The following is a 22,552-nucleotide window of genomic DNA, read 5'->3' as shown; positions in this document are numbered from 1 at the left end:
GGGCACTAGAGCAGCTGCCGTTCAGCATCAGCACAGGCATTACAAGGAACCCTTGCAGATCCAGCATCTGCAAAGTGGGGTGTGAGCAGGTGCCTGCAAAGGGTCGGTAGGTGGAATCATGGAAGGAAAGCAAAAGAATATGAGAAAGGATTCTCCACATCACTGCTGTTTCTTTTCTCTTAATACAACATACATTTTCATGCATTAAATATTCCCCATGAAAATCTTTTCAGTACGTTACACTAACAATGTTTGGTGTCAGTGCTTCCTATGCAAATTATAAGCAAATTTAGTCCCTTGTTAGCTTTCTTTTTTCCAAATCATTTTTTATATAATTTCAAGGTCACTCACTGTCCCATTCTCAGTGGCCCATGCTCACACTGCAGCTACTAACAGTAGCTTAGCCAAAAGCACCTTGGAAAGTTTCCAATTCACTGTTTGTCTTGGCAAGTGACCAGAGTTACAAGTAAGATGATCTTTCTGGGGAAAATTTTTAAAAAGTAAATTACTGTTAGCTGCCATACATTTCCAACATAAAATTAAATTATATCTTCCTTTTGGTAATAGCCCACCTGAAGTGCTACTTGAGTCATCTGCCTTCTTGCATAATTGAAGGTATTTCACAATTCATTTTTAATACTATGCTTTCAATCTACTAAAGTGACCAAAGTATCCAAGCGAATAATCAATAATGGGTATTAAAACAGTTCATGTTTATTAAAATTAGGTAGCATTACTTTCCTACAGAGATAATAAACAGCTCTCTGTTGCTCTGGTGATAATTCTGAGTGCCATAAGGAGAAAATGTAGCAATATCTACGGATGCCTGATGTAAGCCAGGCACGACCCTCAACCAGAGTAGTTCCTTTTGCTCAATTAAGAGAGCTGAAAAAATAAACTAGAGGTAATATAATGTTAAGGGGCTGGTTTCAGATGATTCAAAAACTAGGATCTTAAAGAAACACACACACAAAAATATACAAGGGGGTGATATTACAGATTACCCCATGCCTTGCTGTTGCCTAAAAGTTAATGAAACATTGGGCAAGGAAATAAAAATAAGGAAAAAAAATATACATTTCTTTTCTTATTTTAATAAAATATCTAGAAAATTTTTGTAGAAATTCAAGCCGTGTACATCCTACAATAGAGAACAGTCATTCCTTCACCCAAAATATTCGAAGCTGAAATAGAAAGTTAGCTAAGAAAACAAGAAATAAACATGAATAGTGAACTTTGTAAAAATTGAACTATACCTTGTATTTCGAAGACAACATCAGCAAGCATTGGTTTATTAAGGAAAAACTTGAGGGAAGTGTTATAAAACCACAGAGGTTTTCTGGCTTGATAGGTTTTGCAGTTCCTCAGGCAATTAAACTATAAGGAAAAATAAAAATACAAGGGGAAATGTTATACAACATGCTTTGGTAACTTGCCTAGAGAATTTGGAAAACTGTGCTAAATGTCTAAAGAAGTAATGATTACCTACTCTATGGCATCTCTGATCACACCTTTCATGGAAACTTACCCTCAAGAACTACATCTGCTGTGGGCTTCCCTGGTGGCGCAGTGGTTGAGAATCTGCCTGCTAATGCAGGGGACACGGGTTCAAGCCCTGGTCTGGGAGGATCCCACATGCCGCGGAGCAACTAGGCCCATGAGCCACGGCTGCTGAGCCTGCACGTCTGGAGCCTGTGCTCCGCAACAAGAGAGGCCGTGATAGTGAGAGGCCCGCGCACCGCGATGAAGAGTGGCCCCCGCTCGCCACAACTAGAGAAAGTCCTCGCACAGAAACGAAGATGCAACACAGCAAAAATAAATAAACTAACAAACTCCTACCCCCAACATCTTCTTAAAAAAAAGAACTACATCTGCTACCTGTCAATGAGCAACACTGCCCTATACAGCACTCACAGCAGTGAAGAAATTGGCTAAGTGAAAACTCGACTCTACAGCTGAGAAGCTGGGGGTCCTGAATCCCCATGGGCTTCTGTTAGCTGGGAAACAGACAACAGTAGTGCAATCTCATATGAACACCTAGTAAAATGTTTGCATATACAATCTGCTTGTTTATTCACTAATTAAGAAAATATATACACAAAACTTAATTTGTAATTAAGAAAACATATTTTCCACCCATCACACCACGTCCTACTGCCTACTAGATCCAACACTAAAACACCTGAGAATGATGGATTAATTCATCTCTGTCTTAATCTGCAAACTTATCATCCTAAATATCTTTCCTGCCCACAGCTGTCATTGCTGGGATCTTGATTATCAAAGGTTGCCTGCATCTATAATCTGTAGCTCTAAAGAACCTGTCCCATGACCACACCTACCTGTCCTCTCACAACTGCTAACTGGCAGGCTCCAGTAACACCATCTCTAACCTGGGGGTTTGCAGACTTCCTCTGCTCCCCACTCAGGATTTGGTGCTTTGTTTATCCTTTCTGTGATCCTTCAGACAATCCTTTCTGCCAAGCCCAGAAACTGAGGGCCAGCTCCTCTTCCCTCACTCATGACCCATTTCCCTGGCTGACGCTCAGAACCTCAGCCTGGGTCAGAATCTGACCCTCTGCTTGGCTAGGTAGGGAATTCAGAAAGCTTTATCCCTAAGAAATAATCAAGCATACAACTTTAGCAATAAGAATAAACGGCACCTACTCCCCACTCTGGGTTAATCTACTATGGTGGGAAGTTAAAATGTTTGGCGAGAAGGAAAAAATGTTATCCTTCCTCCCAAAGAAGAACATACACTCCAGAATGACATCCATGAGCAAAACAGACAACCAAAACAGGAGCATACAAATCCTGCTCCTATAGTCTCAGGTCCTACACACAGTATACTTTAACACACATTGAAGGAACTCGTGGAGAGGGTTTGGGTGACTGCCACATATAAAGGAGAGGAACAGTGAAAAAGCACCACCAGAACCTGAGAGCTAGCAGGGGCTTTAGAAATCAGCCAGGTTATCCCTCATTTTATAAAAAGCCCTGAGAAAACTTACTCAAAGCCACAGGTAATTTGTGGCAGACTCACAATTTAAATGTTTACTTCCTGATTCCCAATACTCAATGAAGGAGAGAGACCCTTACCCCGAGAAAGCACAGGAAGAAACCACAGAAGAAATCTTCCGTCCTCCTGTGCAAAGGAGGGAATTTAGTTCAATGTCATGGAATAATGTAGTCCCCAGCTTTCCCTTCCCCCAGAAGAATTTGTTTTATTCTTGGTACTCAAAGGAATGATTGTGTTCAGAATCCAACCCAAGGAAAGGCTCACGTTTAGAACAAAAGGCAACACTTCCATCCTAACCATTTATATAAAGCTTATGAATTTGTACATCATGAATATATGTAGATGTATTTCAGGTATGGATATATACAGATTATGAATCTGTATAACAGATTTCCTCGTCACCTATGCCTTGAATTTTCTTTGGCTGCACCACGCGGCTTGTTGGATCTCAGTTCCCCGACCAGGGATTGAACCCAGGCCATGGCAGTGAAAGCCCAAATCCTAACCACTGGGCCACCAGGGAACTCCCATCTACGTCTTGAATTTGAAAAAAAATGGGAGGGCAGAAGTTTGCAGAGAATACAGATGTACATTTTCACTGGTCCATGAACAAGTTAATCTAGGGAATTTATGAAAAAAGCAGAATGCAAGTTTATGTGCAGGTTTCTACAAAAGCATTATTTAGTTGAATTAGATTGTAAGAGAGCTACCACCCTGCCATACACCTGTACAACTGGACCGCTTCTGTGTACCTACTTCAATGTGTTATTAAAACAAGAAAAGAAAGGTCTTGCCCCTTAATTCCATGTTACTTTGTTTAAAAAAAAAAGAGAGAGATCATTTTCTCAATTAAAGAATAGTTGGGAGTCTTTATAAAAGTTGATGCAGTTTTAAAATATTAACTTAAATTGTTAATAAACTTAGAAATAATCCTTTTTTTACAGTTAATATAAATCTATATTCTGCTAAGCATTGCACATAACTTACCTTTTTTATCTACTGTAGCCAATTTGTTTATCACAGAATCTGAAATAAGAATACACTGGCTAAACTGTATAATGTAGTCATCTTAAAATTTAACAAACTTACTTTTAAGGCCCTTATAGACTCTGCACAATCTCAGTTACTAGAGCTTTCATGTGTACAAGTTTATGACCATATACAAAGTCTACATTTTTATAATCTTTGAACCTAACATATAATTTAAAATCTATATTAGGTGAGAAACAAATCCTTAACTGTTTACCTAGTCAAACAGATTTCTCAGAACTCTTGAAAAAGACACACACAGAAACTGCCTTGCCCCTGAAAGTTGTTTGGAGTGAAATCGTGAGCAGTGAGAAGGCATCCCCCAACAGCAAGCTTAACTGTAACTGGACAAATTCAACAGCCCTTCATTCTTGACATAGATTGCATATTCCCAGAGCCCCAGGGGAACGTCTCAGAGAATGGAATTCACAAACTAACATTTTAAAGACATGACTCACACATATTTGAATTCTTACATGAATTAAAATTAGAGATAGCGAGAAATCATGTGTTTATATTTAAAATATTTAAATGGAAAAAATATACTTAAGGAAAACTATATATTATTGACACTCCTCACGACTCAGTATATTCATCCATAGTATATCAGTTATAATTCAGAGAAAGTCAAAGTAAACTAACTTACAATAAACTAATTTACCTTTCCTGGTGTTTTTAAAATGCATTTAACTTTCTCAATTACATTTGAAACATCCCCAGAATCTTTCAACTTCTTCCTGATATCTTCTTCCAATTCTTCCCACTGGAAGGCGCCTGTGAACAAATTAATATACATTGGATTTTCTGTTAGAGCAGGAATAAAAATAAATCTTTTAATTAGGTAGCAATGTTCCTTTTTTTAGTATTTTCTTTAAATTTTTATTTATCAAATATATATCCATGTAATTACACTAAAACATTTAAACAGCTCTCACATTAAAAAAAAAAAAAAGGTTGCCTTCATCTAAATTATTTCTCAAAACCTGGAGTCCTTCTTCCCGAACAGCTACTATCTCTTTATAGTTGGTGGGTGATCAGCTAGTGATAACAGCAATGCCTAGTATATGAGTTCCCGTCACAAGTGGTCCAAACCCAAATTATTTACTTGCCCTGAGTAAGAGGTAGTTGTGGTCCTTTCTAAGGTTGGATTAAATCATACTCATCATGGAGAGTAGTGGCTACCATCAGGCAGAGGAGCAGAATGTATTCAGAAGGTCTCATGCACTGTCAGGGTCAGAGTAGGATGTTCCAGAGCCAAGTCTACAGAACCAACCTGAAGAAGGGAGCTCGATAATTTTTTGCTGATGAGCTACATAACCATGACATTAGAAAAAAATCACCCCACCTGGTCCCTTCCTCCCTTGTTTTCACCCCAACCCACTTTCAAGCCATCTCTTTCTAGGCTCACTTCACTTCTGTCAGCCCCTTTTCCTCCGTGTCTTACAAAACACAGCGTCAGCGAAAGCTCCCCTTTTCCCCAAACACTCCTCTCACTTGGCCTACAGCAGCCTCCTATCCAGCCTCCCTGCTCCCAGGTGGCCTTTTCCCCATCAAATGTATCTTGTTATCAATGCTGATAAGTTTCCAAAAGTGTATTTTGAGATTACCCTTATCCATCCCATGGCTTATAGAAAGTCCTAACTCCTAAAAATATAACTAAAAAAGATGTAGACACAACTGGGAGACCCCGGTTTCTAGTTTTATCTCTGCCAGTAATGACTGGTGTTAATTTAGGCAAGTCGCTTCACCTCTCTGGGTAACTCGAGATTCTTTTCTATCTACTCTCAATCTAGCTCTTCTGATGTTTCCCTTCATGTACCCAGAACTTTGCCAGATGCCTTCATGAATACTGGAGAGTGGAGAGGGCACAGAATAAACATTTATTGAACCAATGAGATCAGGCAAATTGCAGCTAGGCTGTACCAAGGAGATCCAAAGCTCATCTGAAGAGTCAAATTGACAGTCCAGTTGATCTCAGGCCTCATTACAGCTGAGCCCTGCAGTACTTAGCATGTTTGCCTATCTTTAAACTTCTCCTTACCTGCCCTTGACAAGAATGCTGACAGAAGCGAAGTGTAGTAGTTTTCCTCTCCCTCAACTAATGATTTTCAACTTAAAGTCACGTACTCTTTTCACAATCTGATAAATTTTTGGCTCACCACTCCCGAAAATTTCCAATTTCCAATTTCCAATGTCTGCACATACAGACATTGCAGTCTGTATAAAAATGTTAGCAGTATAGCTGATTCACTTTGTTATAAAGCAGAAACTAACACACCATTGTAAAGCAATTATACTCCAAAAAAGATGTTAAAAAGTAATAAAAAAGGTAATTAAAAATATTTTTTAAAAATGTTAGGAGTAGAAGAACCCCTTAGAAGCCAAGGGACCCCAAATCAAGAAAATTCACTCTATGCCAGTGATTCTCACCTCTAGCTGTGCATTACATTTACCTGGAGATCTTTTATAAAATACCATTGGAGGAGGTTTTATCCTCAGACCAGTTAGATTAGAATTTCTGGGGCTGGGGCCCAGACATCAATTTTTAAAGCCTCCCAGGTGATTCTAATGTGTATTGAGAGCTGACAATTATTACTCTTCCTTTAGACATTTCATCCCCTATCAAAACCCAGGGTCAGTGGCATGCAACAGTGTATGTATGTAGTTTTGACTGTCTACACTCATGCATGTTAAAGGACAGCACAGATATTGTTTCTTAAAAGTAAAGTTATATTAACTAAAGAACATCTACACAATATATCTCCATTCAGAGGAGTATCTGAAAGAAAGCAAGCATCAAATATAAATATATGGGATTAGTAGCAGGTAAATCTCTACAGTCCACCAATCTGTTTGAGAACAGACACAGAAAGATCCAATAACTAAAAAGGAAAGTAAGACTAGTTCATAAGGGCACTCTAATGATTGGGCTGTTTTCATAATTAGAAATGCTAATCAAACCATCTTTGACACTTAGGTCCTAATAAAGCAATAGTCAGACTAAGATTTTCTTCTCTTTCTTTTTTTTTTGTGTGTGTGGTAATAACATTTAACATGCGATCTATCCTCCTAACATCATTTTAAGTACACAATACATTATGTTAACAATAGGCATAATGTTGTATGTACAGCAGAGCTCTAGAACTTGTCTTGCATAACTGACTGATTTTCTTTAGTTAACTTCTCAGAGCACCTATTTACTTAGACCCTTAGAGAGCATGGTCTACCCGTGTACATTCAGCTGTGTTTTCATGCACTGCAGAAAAATTTCAGGAGCTGGATAATACTGTGCTTATTTCCACAGATTCATTTACTTTTGCAGCATTTCATTAAGTGATGAGAAATTCTAAGGGCCATCTGTGGCAGGAAGAGCTCAAAGCTAAATTCTTGAGGCTCTTACAAAGACTTCAATTCCTCACCATCTGAGATCTCCTGACTCAGGAATTTGCCAGCATAAAGACTGTGTAGTGTATTGTAAGAATGTTACAATTGTACACCATTTAAGGATTACTCCTCAAGACCAGGAAGCTGCTGGCCTCACTTTTCAGATTATTCCTCCTTCAGTGTTAGTCATTAAGTACTCAGACATTATGCAGTGTTAGCAGTTTCCAAGAGGAAATTAACATATGCAAAACATACACACTTTCACTGTATCTGTTTGCTCAGAAATTGGAACAGGAAAATAAACAGAAGCCTTTATTATATGGGTAAAGTGTTAACCAGAGGATTAAACAGGCCCTTCCTAAATACAGGACCCAAATGTCCATGGTGACACAATACCTACAAAATTTCAAATTCCTAAAGGTTAAAAAAAAAAGAAGTATGTTATTTAAAAAGAATTAAGACAGTCTGTAATTTGGTTCATTTTTTTTTTTTTTTTTTTTTTTTTTTATAAAGCAGGAGATAGGTTTAATAGGGTTTTTCAGCCCATGTTTTTGCTCAGGGCAAATATTCCCAAGCACGCCCTGTCATGGAGTTCTGCCTGTGCATCCCAGCCCAACTGACGTGAGTACAACTGGCTCCTGTCCTCCGCGGTTCCCTACATAACCCGCGTGCAGGCCTGGGCTGCTGTGAAGAAACCAGTGTGTAATTGGGTCTTAAGACTTGTGCTCTGTTCAAAAGTTTTTAAATGTTCAACAACAATAACACAAACAAACACACAAGCCTGGCCTCTTTATTGAAGTCTCTAAGAAAAAAAATTAGGTTTAATATTCTAGTTTGCTTTGATTAAAAAAAAATTTTTTTTTAAGTAACCTATTCAGAAAGACTAAAAGGGTAAAACAAAACATCAAGAAACATTTAGACATTTGAGAATGGGAATCTGGTTGATTTTTCTTCTCTTAACAAATTTTCTGCATTTTTCAAAATTGCCTTTACTGTGCAAATATAGCTTTAATGTCTTTTAAACACAGCAAACAATATCATTTTGCTTGAGTCTAAGGTTATACTTTGTAAATAATTAAAGAATAATTAACAGGTACCTGCTGAAGCATTTATTTTCCGGTTTCCTCAGCCCACATCTGGGTCTCCCTGTAGCCCCAAGTCAATGGCCTGTGGCCCTGCTCATACCTGCCACCACCACTTGACTGGGTCACATACAAGCAGAGTTCAGAGCAGAAACATAACAGCTCAGTATCAGACTACGAAGCCTGTGCTCTGAACTGGTCAAGGGCCTGTATGTAGCTCAGCAACTCCTCCAGGCCATCATGCCCCTCTGCCCTCTAATCACTATTCCCAGGCTCACTTAGTTTCCACCCAACCGCTAAGCATTCACTTTCCCCAACTTCAGGCAGGGGCTACAAGAAGGCACAGACAGCCCCAGTTCCAGAGAGCTCCGCATCAGTCATCCTTGCAGCTGACTCCATTCTGACCCTATGCCCTGAGACTAATAACTGGGTTCCTCTCCTGGGCCTCTGGGCTGAATTCCAGGCCCTTATCTGCTGTGGCTGGCCCCAGTTCTTCCAAGAGCAGGTGCTGTGGCTACTTGTGGTCCATGGCATCAGCATTGCCTGGAGACTGTTGGAAAGGCAGAACCTCATGCCCTACCCCGGTCCCACTGAATCAGAATCTGTACATTAACAAGATCACCAGGTGACCTGTATGCACTTTAAGGTTTGAAAAGCACCGGTCCAGATGATGGACAAGGCACAAAACCAACCACTACCTCTTGTCAGAATGCTGGCCTTCCTAAGGCTGAGCTCCAGAGTAACAGGGCCTTCTGACTGGACTCCTATCTTGCCTGCTCTACTCCATCTTCCCAGCATCACCAGAGATGATCTTTCTAAAGCCCAGTCTGATCACGCATGAAATTCTAGATCAGCTTCTAAGGACAGCAGGAAGAGCTCCCACTGGCCTTTGCAGCCTCAGCTCCTTCCAGCCACCACCTCCCACTCTATGCTCCAGCCATGGAAACCACCTGTGGTTCCCAGAAAACAGCAATCACCAAAACTTACATTTTCATTAATGCAAGTTTCTCAATATATTAATTTCTTTCAAAAAGCATTAGAGTGAACACATGAAAAAGTTATAATGGACTCTGGGGAAGGGGACTGGGGGATGAGGATAAATTTTTCTTTTCTTTCCCCCTTTTTTCCATCTGCAAGTATTAATTTTACAATTAAAAAAAATTACTCCCTAGGAGAAAGACAAGCAGGTTCTGTCACTGGAGAGACATCTAGCTATTTTATTGCTACCATATTAAAGAGGATAAAACTGACCTCAAAGTGTTTGTGTGCCTTTGAAAGTATTTAATGGATACTGTAGGAAACTTGCTAAATGCTAATTATTTAGCATTTCCTTCATGGTTCTCTGACATATCATTAAAGACATTTTTTTTCTTTAACATGTAAACATTTTGGTTTTTCAAAATTAGTCTTAAATTCTGAACTGTGAGATTCTAAGTTTAAACATAAAAATCCGTAGTACTAAATGAAGTCTCTAACTTATCTGGTTTATTCATATGATGATTCACAGCTACTAGAGTCTACTCACTAGTTCAACCAACACTTACAGAGAAGCCTCCATGCTGAAGGCACTGTGCTGGTATGCTCTCTAGGAGTGGTTATTTATGCCTTTTCCAAGCCAATATTCACTGAACAATGGATTTAATACCTACCATCACATTCTACTCCAATACGTATATTTTTAATCCACTTAAATCTGCATGCTGCAACAGTATTTTTCACAACCATTAATTTTTATTTTAACTTATAAAACTAAAAACAACCCAAATGAAAAAAAGGGAAATCTTAACATCAATCATTTCAACTGAAGGCTACCCAAATCTTTGATGCTAAATAATACTTTTTTCTTCATTTGCAAACTTTTGTAAACTTGTCATCAATCTCCAATTCTGAAGTCTAAAAACAGATCATAAATGTTTCTCCAGACACATTACAGAGAAGGAGCGACCTCAGCCTAAGAATTCATCAGCACATGATTCCAAGTAGAAAAAGAAAATTTAAGAAGAGAGAAATCTGGGACTTTCCTGGTGTCGCCGTGGTTAAGAATCCACCTGCCAATGCAGGGGACACAGGTTCAAGCCCTGGTCCGGGAAGATCCCACATGCCGTGGAGCAACTAAGCCCGTGTGCCACAACTACTGAGCCTAAGCTCTAGAGCCCACGAGCCATAACTACTGAAACCCGTGCGCCTAGAGCCCGTGCTCCACAACAAGTGAAGCCACTGCAATGAGAAGCCCACGCACCGCAACGAAGAGTAGCCCCCGCTCACCGCAACTAGAGAAAGCCCGTGCGCAGCAACGGAGACCCAACGCAGCCATAAATAAATAAATAAATCATTTTTTTTTAAAAGAGAGAAATCTTCAGAAAATGTATATTTAGATGCTTACTTTAAAAATCACTTTACATCCATTCTTTTCCATTCTTATATAGGACACTTAGATGTGAGACCTTCAGTTCATCTGCTAAAATAACTCATAAAGAGTCTAATTTTTAGAATATACATGCTACTCAGTTTTTTAAAGGATGAGAAGAAAAACAATTGATAAGCTGAATCTTACAAAGAGCACAGTAAATAAAAGAAGTAAAGTCTAAAATAATCATAGCCAAAGTTGATCAGAACTCAGCTTGAACTAACTTTAGACTAACTTTAGCAACTGTTTCTAGTTGCTAAACTGAATGCAATGACCATGCTAACTTCTCTCCTCAATTCCCTCTAAAATCTGGGTCAAACAAACAAAACAAATGAATAAGTAGCTAAAGACACTTATTTTCATACATACTTGAAGTATTTTATTTCTTTAAAGTTAAACTGGACAATAAATTCTTGTATTTTCACATTTTGGAGTTTTTTAAAAATAAAATACTAACATAGCTGTTCAATAGGAAAAGAGATTACTGTTTTTACAAGTAGATTTAAAACCAAGGCAAGGGGGCTTCCCTGGTGGCGCAGTGGTTGAGAGTCTGCCTGCCGATGCAGGGGACACGGGTTCGTGCCCCGGTCCGGAAAGATCCCACATGCGTGGAGCGGCTGGGCCCGTGAGCCATGGCCGCTGAGCCTGCGCGTCCCGAGCCTGTGCTCCGCAACGGGAGAGGCCACAGCAGTGAGAGGCCCGCGTACCGCAAAAAAAAACAAAACCAAGGCAAGGAAACTTGTAAAGAAACAGAGAGATTGGACCAATTCCTATCGATAAAGCAAATACTACTTCATGTATAATCGTCACCTCAGATGGTAGGAAGAAAAGAAATGTAAAACCAACCAGTATACCTGAGACCACAGGACATACTTCATTTCAAAAGCTTATGAGAACGTGCCAGAACCATTTGACAAGATACCTGAATAAATGAAGCGCAGAATGTCCGATAAACAAGAACAGAAGAGGGCATCTTTAACAATGACTCGTAAGGGTGGGTTGCCTGGAGACTCCTGGCTAGCACCAGGAAACGCAGGATCTCTGTTTATAGCAAAGAGATCCTGGGTAGTTCGGATGATACTGGAATCCTGAATGTCAGCAGGACTCTTCACATTGAAAAGCAGCATGAAAACATGGCTGACGGCACAGAGAACGATCTTGTGGGCCTCAGCCACTTCCTTTAAATCTGGGTTGTAAAATACCACATCCACGCACTGGCAGCAGAAGAGCAAGTTATTTAGGTCAGCATTATAATGGGATGCTTCAGCCTTCAAGACAGGCATTTTTTCTGTTTCAAAGAAGAAAAAAATTAATAATAAATTATTCTTTAGGTCTATGGGCCTCCATCATTTCCGGTTTATTTTAAACACAACAAAACAATATTTTTTAGTATTATTAGGTTGAACTATATGAAGTTGCCAATATTTGGCCATTTTTGACCTATAAAACAGCACTTTCTGTATAGCTTAATCTAATTATGAACACATATAAACTAATTATCCAGGGATTAAAACAGATGCACAGAAATACTGTATTTACTTTGTGTAGTGCAAATGAAAAATGTGCTAATGCAATGAAGAGCATTTCTCACTATGTGTGTCCCCAAAATAAAATTTTTCTCCACATACTGAATTTTTAGTATGTTGGTTGTCATCATCCTTTACTTTCACCTGATAAAAAAACTCAAAGAAATTACTGAATAAGTTCTGAAGAACCCAACCTCACATCTGAAGTTGTTTTCTTCCTGGGACTAGAAGTGGAGGTGGAGGGATAAATTGTTAAAACTGCAGCCGTTCAAATCTAGGGCTCAGAGTCTTAGACTCTATTGTTTGAAACCATCGTGAACATTTTATTCTGATGCTAAAATTTTTTTTTCCTCCTAGTAAAACACTATGCTTCCCGAGAACCAGCTCCTTCCCTTCAGCACACCTCAGGGAGATTGCTGTCTAGGCTCCCTGAGTCCCAAGAGGGGACGTTCGTTACCTTCCATTTCCTAGTGTGATTGCTAACAAAATAGATTACCCTCCATCAATGCAGGACCTCCACAGAGAGGACCACACCCTAGGCCCTCATCATAGGTCCTAATTGTGAACTCTCTGCAACAGCTGTGCCGAGGACAGTGTGATCTGTGAAGGGTTGCTTGAACGTTACGCAACCATCTAAACAAGTGCAATTCAATTTTCTTCAGGAATAACAATTCTTTATTCTAAAGCAAAAATCCTGTCTACAAAATGGACAACAACAAGGTAGGTTGGGGACCAGGCTCTTTCTGCACTGTACCCTCCCCAGACTCCTCTCCACTGCCAGAGGCACCTTACAGACCCTTAAAGTCTGAGAACAGTTTGAAAGCCACGTGCCCCAGAGCCCAGGATCTGTCCTTAGAACAAGTCAGCACCATAACAAATGTGTACCCAGACTGGGTTATGTTCAGCGTGAACCCAGACTGGACCCTGGGTTACAATCAGTGCAATTCCACAGCTCCCCCATTGGAAGGGGTACAGGAGACAGCCTTGTGGAAGCTGAGGCTGTACTGCTGACAGGACACTCCTGAAGGCCCTGCCCACTATCCCACCTAGCGTCCCCAAATGAAGACCCACAGGAGAAACTCCTTTTAGCGCTAAATGACATGAAATGCTTTGCTTTCTCTGAAGAACTGGTATGTTTTCTCTTCTTGATTAATAAGAACTAAGAAATTATCTGTCAATGTTATTTATTTGGCTATTCTCCACTCCTCTTCTCATTCAGAAGTACTTAAGGCTCCAGTGTTTGCTACATAACAGACCATGTCGCCCCTTTCACTGTGCACACCACAAAGTGCAAAGTCAATTTAACGGTCTATGTATCCACATTTTTTAAAACTTGGAATTGACTTCCTGTACAAATCTATACTTTACTGGTTTCTTAACTTACATTCATTCATTCAACAAATATTTATCAAGTACCTTTTAAAAATAATATCCATAATTCATTGATCTGAATAGAGTACTAGTCTACCATTGCTATCACAAAATTATGCAATAAATTCTGACACCAGTTGATGTAATTTTATTTATTTTTAACTACTGTCTTCTAACCTTGTATTATGAACATTTTCAAACATTCAAAAAAGTTGAAAGAATGATACAATGAGCACACATGTATCTTGCCCTTAAATTCTATAATTATTAATATTTTGTCATTTTTGGCTTTATCTCTAGATTTTCTCTCTCCCTCTCTCACTCACGAATCATTTAAAAGTAAGTTGTAATCATCAGGATAGTTCAGTTCTAAATACTTTTACATTTATCTCCTAAAAATAAGGACATTCTTCTATTAACCACAATACTATTATCGTACATAAGAAAATTAACAGTAATTCCATAATATCATCTAATTTCCTGTCCATATTGAAATTTTACCCAACTGTCCCAAGAACATCTTTTAGATGTTTTTATTGAACCAGGATCCACTCAAGTTTCATGCATTACATCTGGTTATTTCTCATTAGACTATAATCTAGAACAGCTCTCTACCACACACACTATTTTTAAGAATCCATAGGCTCAAGTTTTTAAGACAACAGTCCTCAAAATGTGGTCCAGGTACCACCTGCTTCTGAATCATCTGGGATGCTTGTTTAAAAATCAGATTCAGGCTCCATCCCAGATTTACTGAATCAAAATGCCAAATGAGTCCTGAACACACTCAAAATTGAGAACAACTGCTGTGACTTGTGAAATGATCTACAATAAATATCAACTGAATGTCCAGACATTGGCTAATAAATGCACCTGGTTGTTCAAGCTGAGGTGGTCTAATTCCGTGAAACGAGTTGCTCATTTTCCTTTTCTTCATTTTTTCACTTGTCTTCTGATTTAAGGCTTGAATCATAAAATACTCCAACTAAAACATGAATCAAATTTTAATTAAAGCTCCAATGAAATGATGTATCTGACATGATTATTTGTACCCCAAACCACATCTGCCAAGTGTTTTTAATGCCAGTACCAACCACATGTATGCTTTAGCAAACACTTTTAAAACAATTTGTTTTATTAAAAAAAAAATCTTTCAAGTAGAACAGATTGTGACTTGTCTAAACATAAATAAACTATCAATCAAGCAGGAACTGTATTTTCTCTTGAATAATCAAGAAAGCCAAGCAGTACAACTGTGTGACTGCCAATAACCATCTTGTGGGCAACCAGAGCAACTAATACTAGAGAAATTCAAGGCAAGAACAGATCTGGCTCTATGTCACATGTATCCACATCAACTAGGAAAGTTCACACGCGCTCTACTTTTTTTTCCTGAATAAGTTACTTTGAAATACATCATTTATTTTATAAATTAAAAATCTTAACCACATGCACTTACATAGCTCCAGGCATATGAGGCCTGGGGCAAAAGTACAAATGGAGGTCCACATACCAATACCTAAATATTTAAGCGTTGTAAATCAAGAAAATAAACTGTTATGTAAAATATATTCTATCCTCCTGCTTTGACCAGTATGTCATCATTAAAGCCTGGAAGGCCAGGTTCAGATTTAAATTCTTAGAGTCCTTGGAGTTTCATGCAGCACAGGGACAGCTGGCCCCTAACTCCTGGGACCCAAGACCACCCCTCCTCTTCTCTCCCCATCCTCCACCACACACCTCCTCACCTGAGGAGGCTGGTGCATACAGGCAGACATCCACACCTATGCAACCAAGATCCATCCACCGTCCCCTCCCCCACTCCTCATATGCAGTCACCCCTCAGCCACCACTCAGGACTAGGCGTACAAACACCAGCCATGCAGTCCACCTTCAGGAGGACAGACCCGGGAAACAGATTCAGAGCCAGCTGGTCAGAGAATTCTGGGGTCCTGGGTTTGGGGGCATGGTCACAGCACTGTTCCACAGAACTCTCTGCTCTGTTTTGATGGAAATGTCCTATAACATCTGTGCTAATCATCGGAACAGTAGCCACTAGCTACATGTAACTATAGAGTACCTGAAATGTAGATAGTGCACCTGAGGAACTGAATTATTTTTTAATTAATTTAAATATAAACAGCCACGTGTGGCTAGTGGCTACCACGTAGATGATGCAGGTCAGGAAGGGAGCTACTAGCTGTAGTGGGCACATCCCCATGGCTCCATCAACTCATGCCCTATGGGAAGGGGTGCAACTGGAGGAGGACCAGATAAGGCTTTCTAGAGCTCCAGGGCACATGCCACCCTTGCCCAGGTCTGAGGGTAACACTGCACAGCTCTTCCTCCCTGACTCTTAAACACGAGAGAGTAAAATGCTCCTTTCACTCTGACATCATCACTCCATCCATATTCCTGCAAACACCATTGTTTCTCACACTCAAGATCCCAGTTGTACTTAACTATTCAAGAGTCTAAAATGAGATCTGTCTCATCTTATTTTCATATTCTCATTAAGTCTTGAGTTAGCGAAAAAAGAAACTGCCAAGTTTTTCTCCTGACTTCGACCACATCTTCAATTCTCATCATGCCTCCAACACTAGGTGTTAGGAACAAAGAGAAACAATGAGAGGAAAGAAGAGAAAGTGGGAGCTGGGAAATGGGAAGAGTGATCCTGAGAATTTCAGGGTCAGGAACCTGGAAAGGGGAACCAGGAGACCAAAGGCCCCCAAGAGCTCCATCTTCTCCAACAAATGAAACCAAACTAGCTTCCCCGACACACACACAACTCCCCAGGAATTTCAGGGAAATGTGAAATTCTTAGAACAAACTAATTTTTTTAAGCCACTACAATATAATCAGCTTGACAGAAAAATTATATTTCACCCCCTTTACCTTTCTACCCACTGCTCATCACTAAACAAATAAGACAGAAGATTCTCACAGTCACTGATAACATCAATTGTGAGTGTATCTTCCTTAATGCTATATTATTGTTTCTTTACATTACTGAATGAATAATAGCCATTTATATTTGACAGAAATCAGAACTATTATATTGGGTTCTTATTTTATCTTTGGTTCTTATTTGGAGTTGAGTAACTCTAGAATAAATGAAATTTCTCTGGTCATCCGTAGAAACCTCAACATTTTGACATGAATATATACAATGAAGAGTCTGGCACACTGGATAAAGTACTTGATGAAGAGCTAGGGAACTGATGGAGAAGTCCAAAGTGCTCCCGCTTAATGTAGGGTTTACTTTGGTTTAAGCCTCTTGTCAATGTTTACTAGATTTGTCTGTTGAAAGGAGTCACTCCTTAGAGGGTTGGAAAGATAGTTCCAAAGTCAGTAGTACTTAAATGATACAACTCCACAGGTATTCTCCAAGGGCCACGCAGTCCTAGTGTCGTAGGGTAGGTGCTGTGGGCTAAGGTGGGCCTCAAAATGCCTGTAGGACCCAATGGATGCCTCTGCAACAGAGCAACAGACCCTGGCTCCCCACCACCTGTCCAACAAGAAGCCACTTGTACAAGTAGTTCCTCTGGATATTTTTTGAGCTGCAGCAAAATCAGGAGTATACGAAACCTTGCCGAAGCACACATAGTGAAGAAAAATCATTCTTCTCAAGTAGTAGACAGAAATGAAGGAGAACTTTCAGGCCCTGCTGGTGCAGGTTGCCAGGCTCATCAAACTGTGTAAAGATTACCAAATCTTTTCACTAAAAGTGACAAATCAGTTGCTAAAAAGACATCACGGGTTTGTGTAAAGTGTCATCAAATGGAAAATTCAAAATATCGTATTAGACAACAGAAAACATTTCATTTGGAGAGAGAAGTAAAATTAGAGTTTTACTCTGACAAAACCTTTTTTGTATTTGCTCCCATTTTATTTCACAAGGTTAAAATGAATCCTGCTTTTAAAACTAAAGTTCTAATTGAGGCTCTGGAAAATAGCTGAAGAGCCAACCTGACAAATGACTCTAATTTATGTGACTGGAATTTCCACTTACCACTCCTCCAAAATATTTTCCTATGTAGAAGTCATCAAGGCTGTGTAGTTCCAGATAGGTGGCTCCTAGCTCTTTAGCAAGTTGGATCCCTTCCGTCGTACTGACACAGCTCCCTCTGTCTGAGGTACACAGTGGGCATGTGCAAGGTAACTCTTCTGAGAAAATGAATATGAGGAACAAAGACATTTGAAATTAAACATGAAAAAAGGTACCTAGACAACCTAGACATTAAACAGCAAATTAAGAGCTCATGCCAGAATCACAGTTCAGGGCCATTCAGTATATCCACTATTCACGAGACTGAATAAGAAGTGTCAGTGATAACAGCAAGGTCCCTAAAATAAGCAAGCTTTAAATGAAAGAAGAACGAATAGGATCTTAGAAAACAGAAGAATTTTTAAATAGGTGAATGAATATTACCAAGGCTATTATAGTAATTAGACCAATCAGACGGTAATGCCAGGCCTGCTTCCTTTTATACAACCTTGACATCCTGAATATCAATACAAAATCAACAACCTGACTGCCCACAGAAACCATGGATTGGAGCTTTTTTTTTTGTAATAAACTTTAAATATATTCACTAAGTTTGAATAGATCTTATACTTTTATTTTCATAGAATCCTCAACTTGACCTCAATCTCTAAGGCTGCAAAATTGCCAGTCTTTGTAAATTTCATATGAAGTATGTTCTTATTCATCCAGACATTTCAATTATTGAACTCTAAAGCATTCAACAACAGAGATCAAATTCAGTCACTCTTTATCTTCTGCTTCAAAAATAAAAACTGAAGGAATAAAAAGTAATTACTCAAAATGTGAACTGTCCCAAGAGTCATGGCTGTACCATGTACAGACCTATGGCTGGGAAGGTTGTACATCAACCCATCTCTAAGGACACACCTTCATAACGCTAAAAATGTATGTTCAACTCCATATTCGTCAGCCAGCTTTGTTTCATGCTACATCATCAGATATGTCATTGTTCAAAAGGCAGCCAAGTCAAAAGGGGTTAAATCCGTTTCCAAAAGAGCACGTTGTTGTAGGCTGGCTTCTCTGAGAAGCAGACTCTGAGATGGTGACTGGTGTGCTGGAGGTTTACTGGAGGGTGATCTTGGGAACGTCTCTTCTCAAGGGTGCAGGAAGCAGGACTGGGAAGAGGAAGAATTCAAGAGGAAGAACTGCAATACTGTTGCAACAGAGACCTGAGCCATTCAACAGGGGCCTCTGGAGCTTAGATGGCCCTTTAGAGTGAGTGGTTCCCCATACAAAGCTGGGCCTCTGTATCCCTACATCAGCCAGTAATTAAAGGAGGGCTGCCCTGTGGAGGGAGCAAAACCTTGGGCAAGCGGCTTCTATCAGCACAGGGATAATGCCTGGAAAGGGACTCAGCTATTCACCATCAGCAGCCTAAAGACCAGGTAACTGAGGGATTAAGTACAGTGGTCCTGAAAGGGCACTTAGGCTACTCCCCGCCAGAGCATACACAACAAGTGTCCTACCAATGAACCGCATAGAGATGGAGCACATGTATATACACATGGCGTGCATGCTAAGGATATTCAGTGCACGCGCACGCTATACATGTAACATGCATGTGTGCACATACACATACGACTTAGATAATTTAGCTTCACTGAAAGCATTTTGAGCTCAGAAACCATGTATTCACATCCTCATTTTGCAGGGGAGGAAGCTGAAGCTCAGAGAGGTTAACTGACTTGTCCAAGTCTCCTTGTGTGTTAGAAATGGAGAAACAATAAAACTGTTACTTGCTCTACCTGATAAAGAGCCATCAAAAGATAAGATAAAAATTTAGTTTGAGTAAAAAATTATTAATTCCAAAGATGTGGTGATTTAAAAATGAAGCTTGGTTTCTCTAAATTATACAACAAATCCTAATCTGAGTTCTTGCATTCACTTTTTCTAAGATCCTTTTTGGTTCGGAATAAATAAAGTTACCAACACAATTTAGCCTATCTTGAAAAATAACACATTGGTATTTCACATTCTTTACAAAGCCTTCATAAACAGTGCCTTTGATTTTCTGAAGACAGAGATCTTCTTATGACTACAAAGCTCTCCTTATGCTGTTGGAATGGGGTGGGTAGGCAGATCATCTTATTAAACTTTATTTCTGGATAAAAATAAAGTCAGTAGTGTTTTGAGTGAAAAATTAAGAGAGTATAATGTAAAATAATGGCTAGGAAATAAACTTGGTTTCAGGGAAAATCCAGTTAGTGTCAGGTTTAACCCAGCTGAGAGGGGTTTTCCATTGTGTGTAGCCACAAGCATCTTACCAACCTAGAAAGTGCCTCCTTATATCCAATCATTATATCTTCTCTGTCACAGAAGACATTTTTTTTTTGTTCACTTGCACCCAAAAGGAAAAATGCCTAGTCATTACATATTAGGTAGGAGAATCAATAAAACATTATGGATTAAATAAACCTACATTTAGCATTTCATCAGGAACAATGAGAAGACCCAATATAATCTTAAATTGTGGTGCCTTCTTCAGGACTCACTCCTATGAGCCTACCTCAGAGTCCTGGAACTTCAGAATCCGTGCTATTCTTCTAGTTAACACTGTAGTCTTTTATTCTTTTTTCTTATATATTATCTTTCAAGGTGTTATCACAAAATGTCTATCTTTTTAAAGCAAACACAATGTAACTCTGGAATTAAAATGAATGGCATCTCTTTCAAAGCAATGGATTTGAGAACCTATAAGGTGATTCTTACAATCTTGCCAGTGCTTGAGATTCTTAGAAATCCTTTGAGGAATTCCAGCCTTGCAATGTACTTAGTCTCTGTCAGAGCTCCAAAAAGAAAAGATAGGATGCCCACTTTCAGGAACTTAAGGCTATGAATACACCTTTGTCAAGTCTGGAGAAAAATTTCTATTTTATAGATGGAGCCAATATTTAGTAAAAGCCAAAAATTTATTCAGAGCCAAGTATTATGAAGACACACACACACACAGTCAAGCTTGTCAAAACACGTATAACAAAGGAAAGAGATGAGACTGATTGTGTTTGCCGAAGTTGTTCTTAAAGGAGCTGGAAAGAGGAGTTACCAGAACACCTAGCACAGTTCCACAGGCTGCAAGGGACTGGAGGCGGGAGAAGCAATACGTGCCCTTTAGTTGAAGAGACAGATTTAGCTTTGTAATTACTTTGTAATCACATCTTACAAGGTAAATTAATTTCATCCTGTTAGTGAAAATGATCTTTTCACTTCTGTATATCATTCATAATGCCATTCATTCACTCACTGAACAAATGTTTTTTGAGCACCTACCACACCTCAAATAGCAGGGATATAAAGATACACAAATAAATGAAACTCATAGTCAACTGAGCCAAGACAGATACGACTGCAGACAATTATAAGTACTGGGGCTTGCTTGGTGGTGCAGTGGTTAAGAATCCGCCTGCCAATGCAGGAGACATGGGTTCGAGCCCTGGTCCAGGAAGATCCTACAAGCCGCAGAGCAACTAAGCCCGTGCGCCACAACTACTGAGCCTGCGCTCTAGAGCCCACGAGCTGCAACTACTGAGCCCATGTGCCACAACTACTGAAGCCCACGCACCTAGAGCCCGAGCTCTGCAACAAGCCCCTGCAACGTGAAGTCCGAGCACCACAACGAAAAGTGGCCCCCGCTCGCCACAACTAGAGCCCGCGTGCGGCAACGAAGACCCAACGCAGACAAAAAAAAAGTACTAGAATAAAGGTGTACAAAATCACCATAGGAACAGAGGAGAAGAAATTAACTCTGCCTGGGGGATTGTGGAGGGCTTCACAAAAGAGGGAACGATTTAAAGGATGAGGATGAATTCGCTATGCAGATGACAGGGGCTGTGCAGAGGGCCAGTCCACTAAGAGCATGACACAGTATAGCACATGCTGAGGCCTGAAGGTGAGAAAAAAGGGAAGACATCACTTCCACTTTCAAGAGAGCAATCTAAGCCCACACTGCAATCTCCTCTCCCTGACAAATCACAGAAATCATGAAATAATGAAGGGGAGGGGGAAGAGGTGGGAAGGAGAAAGGAAGGAAGGAAGCAAGGGATGGGGGAGGGAGAAAGGAGGAAGGGAGGTGTGCACATACAGCAACACTCAAACATTAGGAGAGACTCTCATCAGCCCAGAAACTAGGAACACCTGAGAGGCTGCAGGCAGTACACACAGGATGACCAAAGAGGGATGCTGAGGCTTGGAGGACAGGTGGGACCTCATGCACTGCAGCAACATGTAAGTGCTCACTGCCTCATGAAGGGGGTTGAGGAGGAGACCAAGGGCAACTGAGTGGAGGTTAGCTGGAGGACCCCAGCAGAAGTAGAGAGGCCCATGGGTTCTAGAGCAGGCCAAGCCTAAGATGAGCCTGGAACATCTGTGCCAGAAAGCAAGGAAGGACTCAAATTAATTGGATAGAGCATGAAGAGGCTCCCTCTAGGCAAATTTGGGGTAACTGGAGTATCAGAAAGAATAGATTATAAAATATTGAATTTAAAAAACAAACCCATGAATCAGTGACTCTTAAAGAAAGATGTGGGAGCAGAGAAAAGGGAAAGCCCTATTTACAGAAGAATGCCAACTAATAAGTGTAGAAGGAATGATAGGAAATCACTATTTTGTAACCACAGTTATCACAACTGAAGGAATCGTGCAAAATAATGGGCTTGGATTCTTTAAAAATGTCATGAAAGATACCCCACC

The 22,552-nt window shown here is 39.8% G+C and overlaps 1 protein-coding gene across 1 annotated transcript in view; it reads right to left on the bottom strand.

Annotated features, from left to right (window-relative positions):
* The window catches only part of RHOBTB3 (Rho related BTB domain containing 3), a 56,673-nt gene that overhangs the window by 19,754 nt on the left and 14,367 nt on the right, over positions 1-22,552 (bottom strand). Inside the window, exons 4-8 of the mRNA XM_059061452.2 lie at positions 17,831-17,985; positions 14,692-14,803; positions 11,844-12,209; positions 4,710-4,822; positions 1,257-1,377 (exon numbers count right to left, since the gene is read on the bottom strand). Coding sequence (XP_058917435.1) covers positions 1,257-1,377; positions 4,710-4,822; positions 11,844-12,209; positions 14,692-14,803; positions 17,831-17,985 — 867 coding nt within the window. The remainder of the gene's footprint in view (positions 1-1,256; positions 1,378-4,709; positions 4,823-11,843; positions 12,210-14,691; positions 14,804-17,830; positions 17,986-22,552) is intronic.

This window comes from Kogia breviceps, chromosome 4 (assembly GCF_026419965.1).
Source record: "Kogia breviceps isolate mKogBre1 chromosome 4, mKogBre1 haplotype 1, whole genome shotgun sequence".
Classification (NCBI taxonomy): Eukaryota; Metazoa; Chordata; class Mammalia; order Artiodactyla; family Physeteridae; genus Kogia; species Kogia breviceps.
This window is presented reverse-complemented; position numbering and strand designations above follow the sequence as displayed.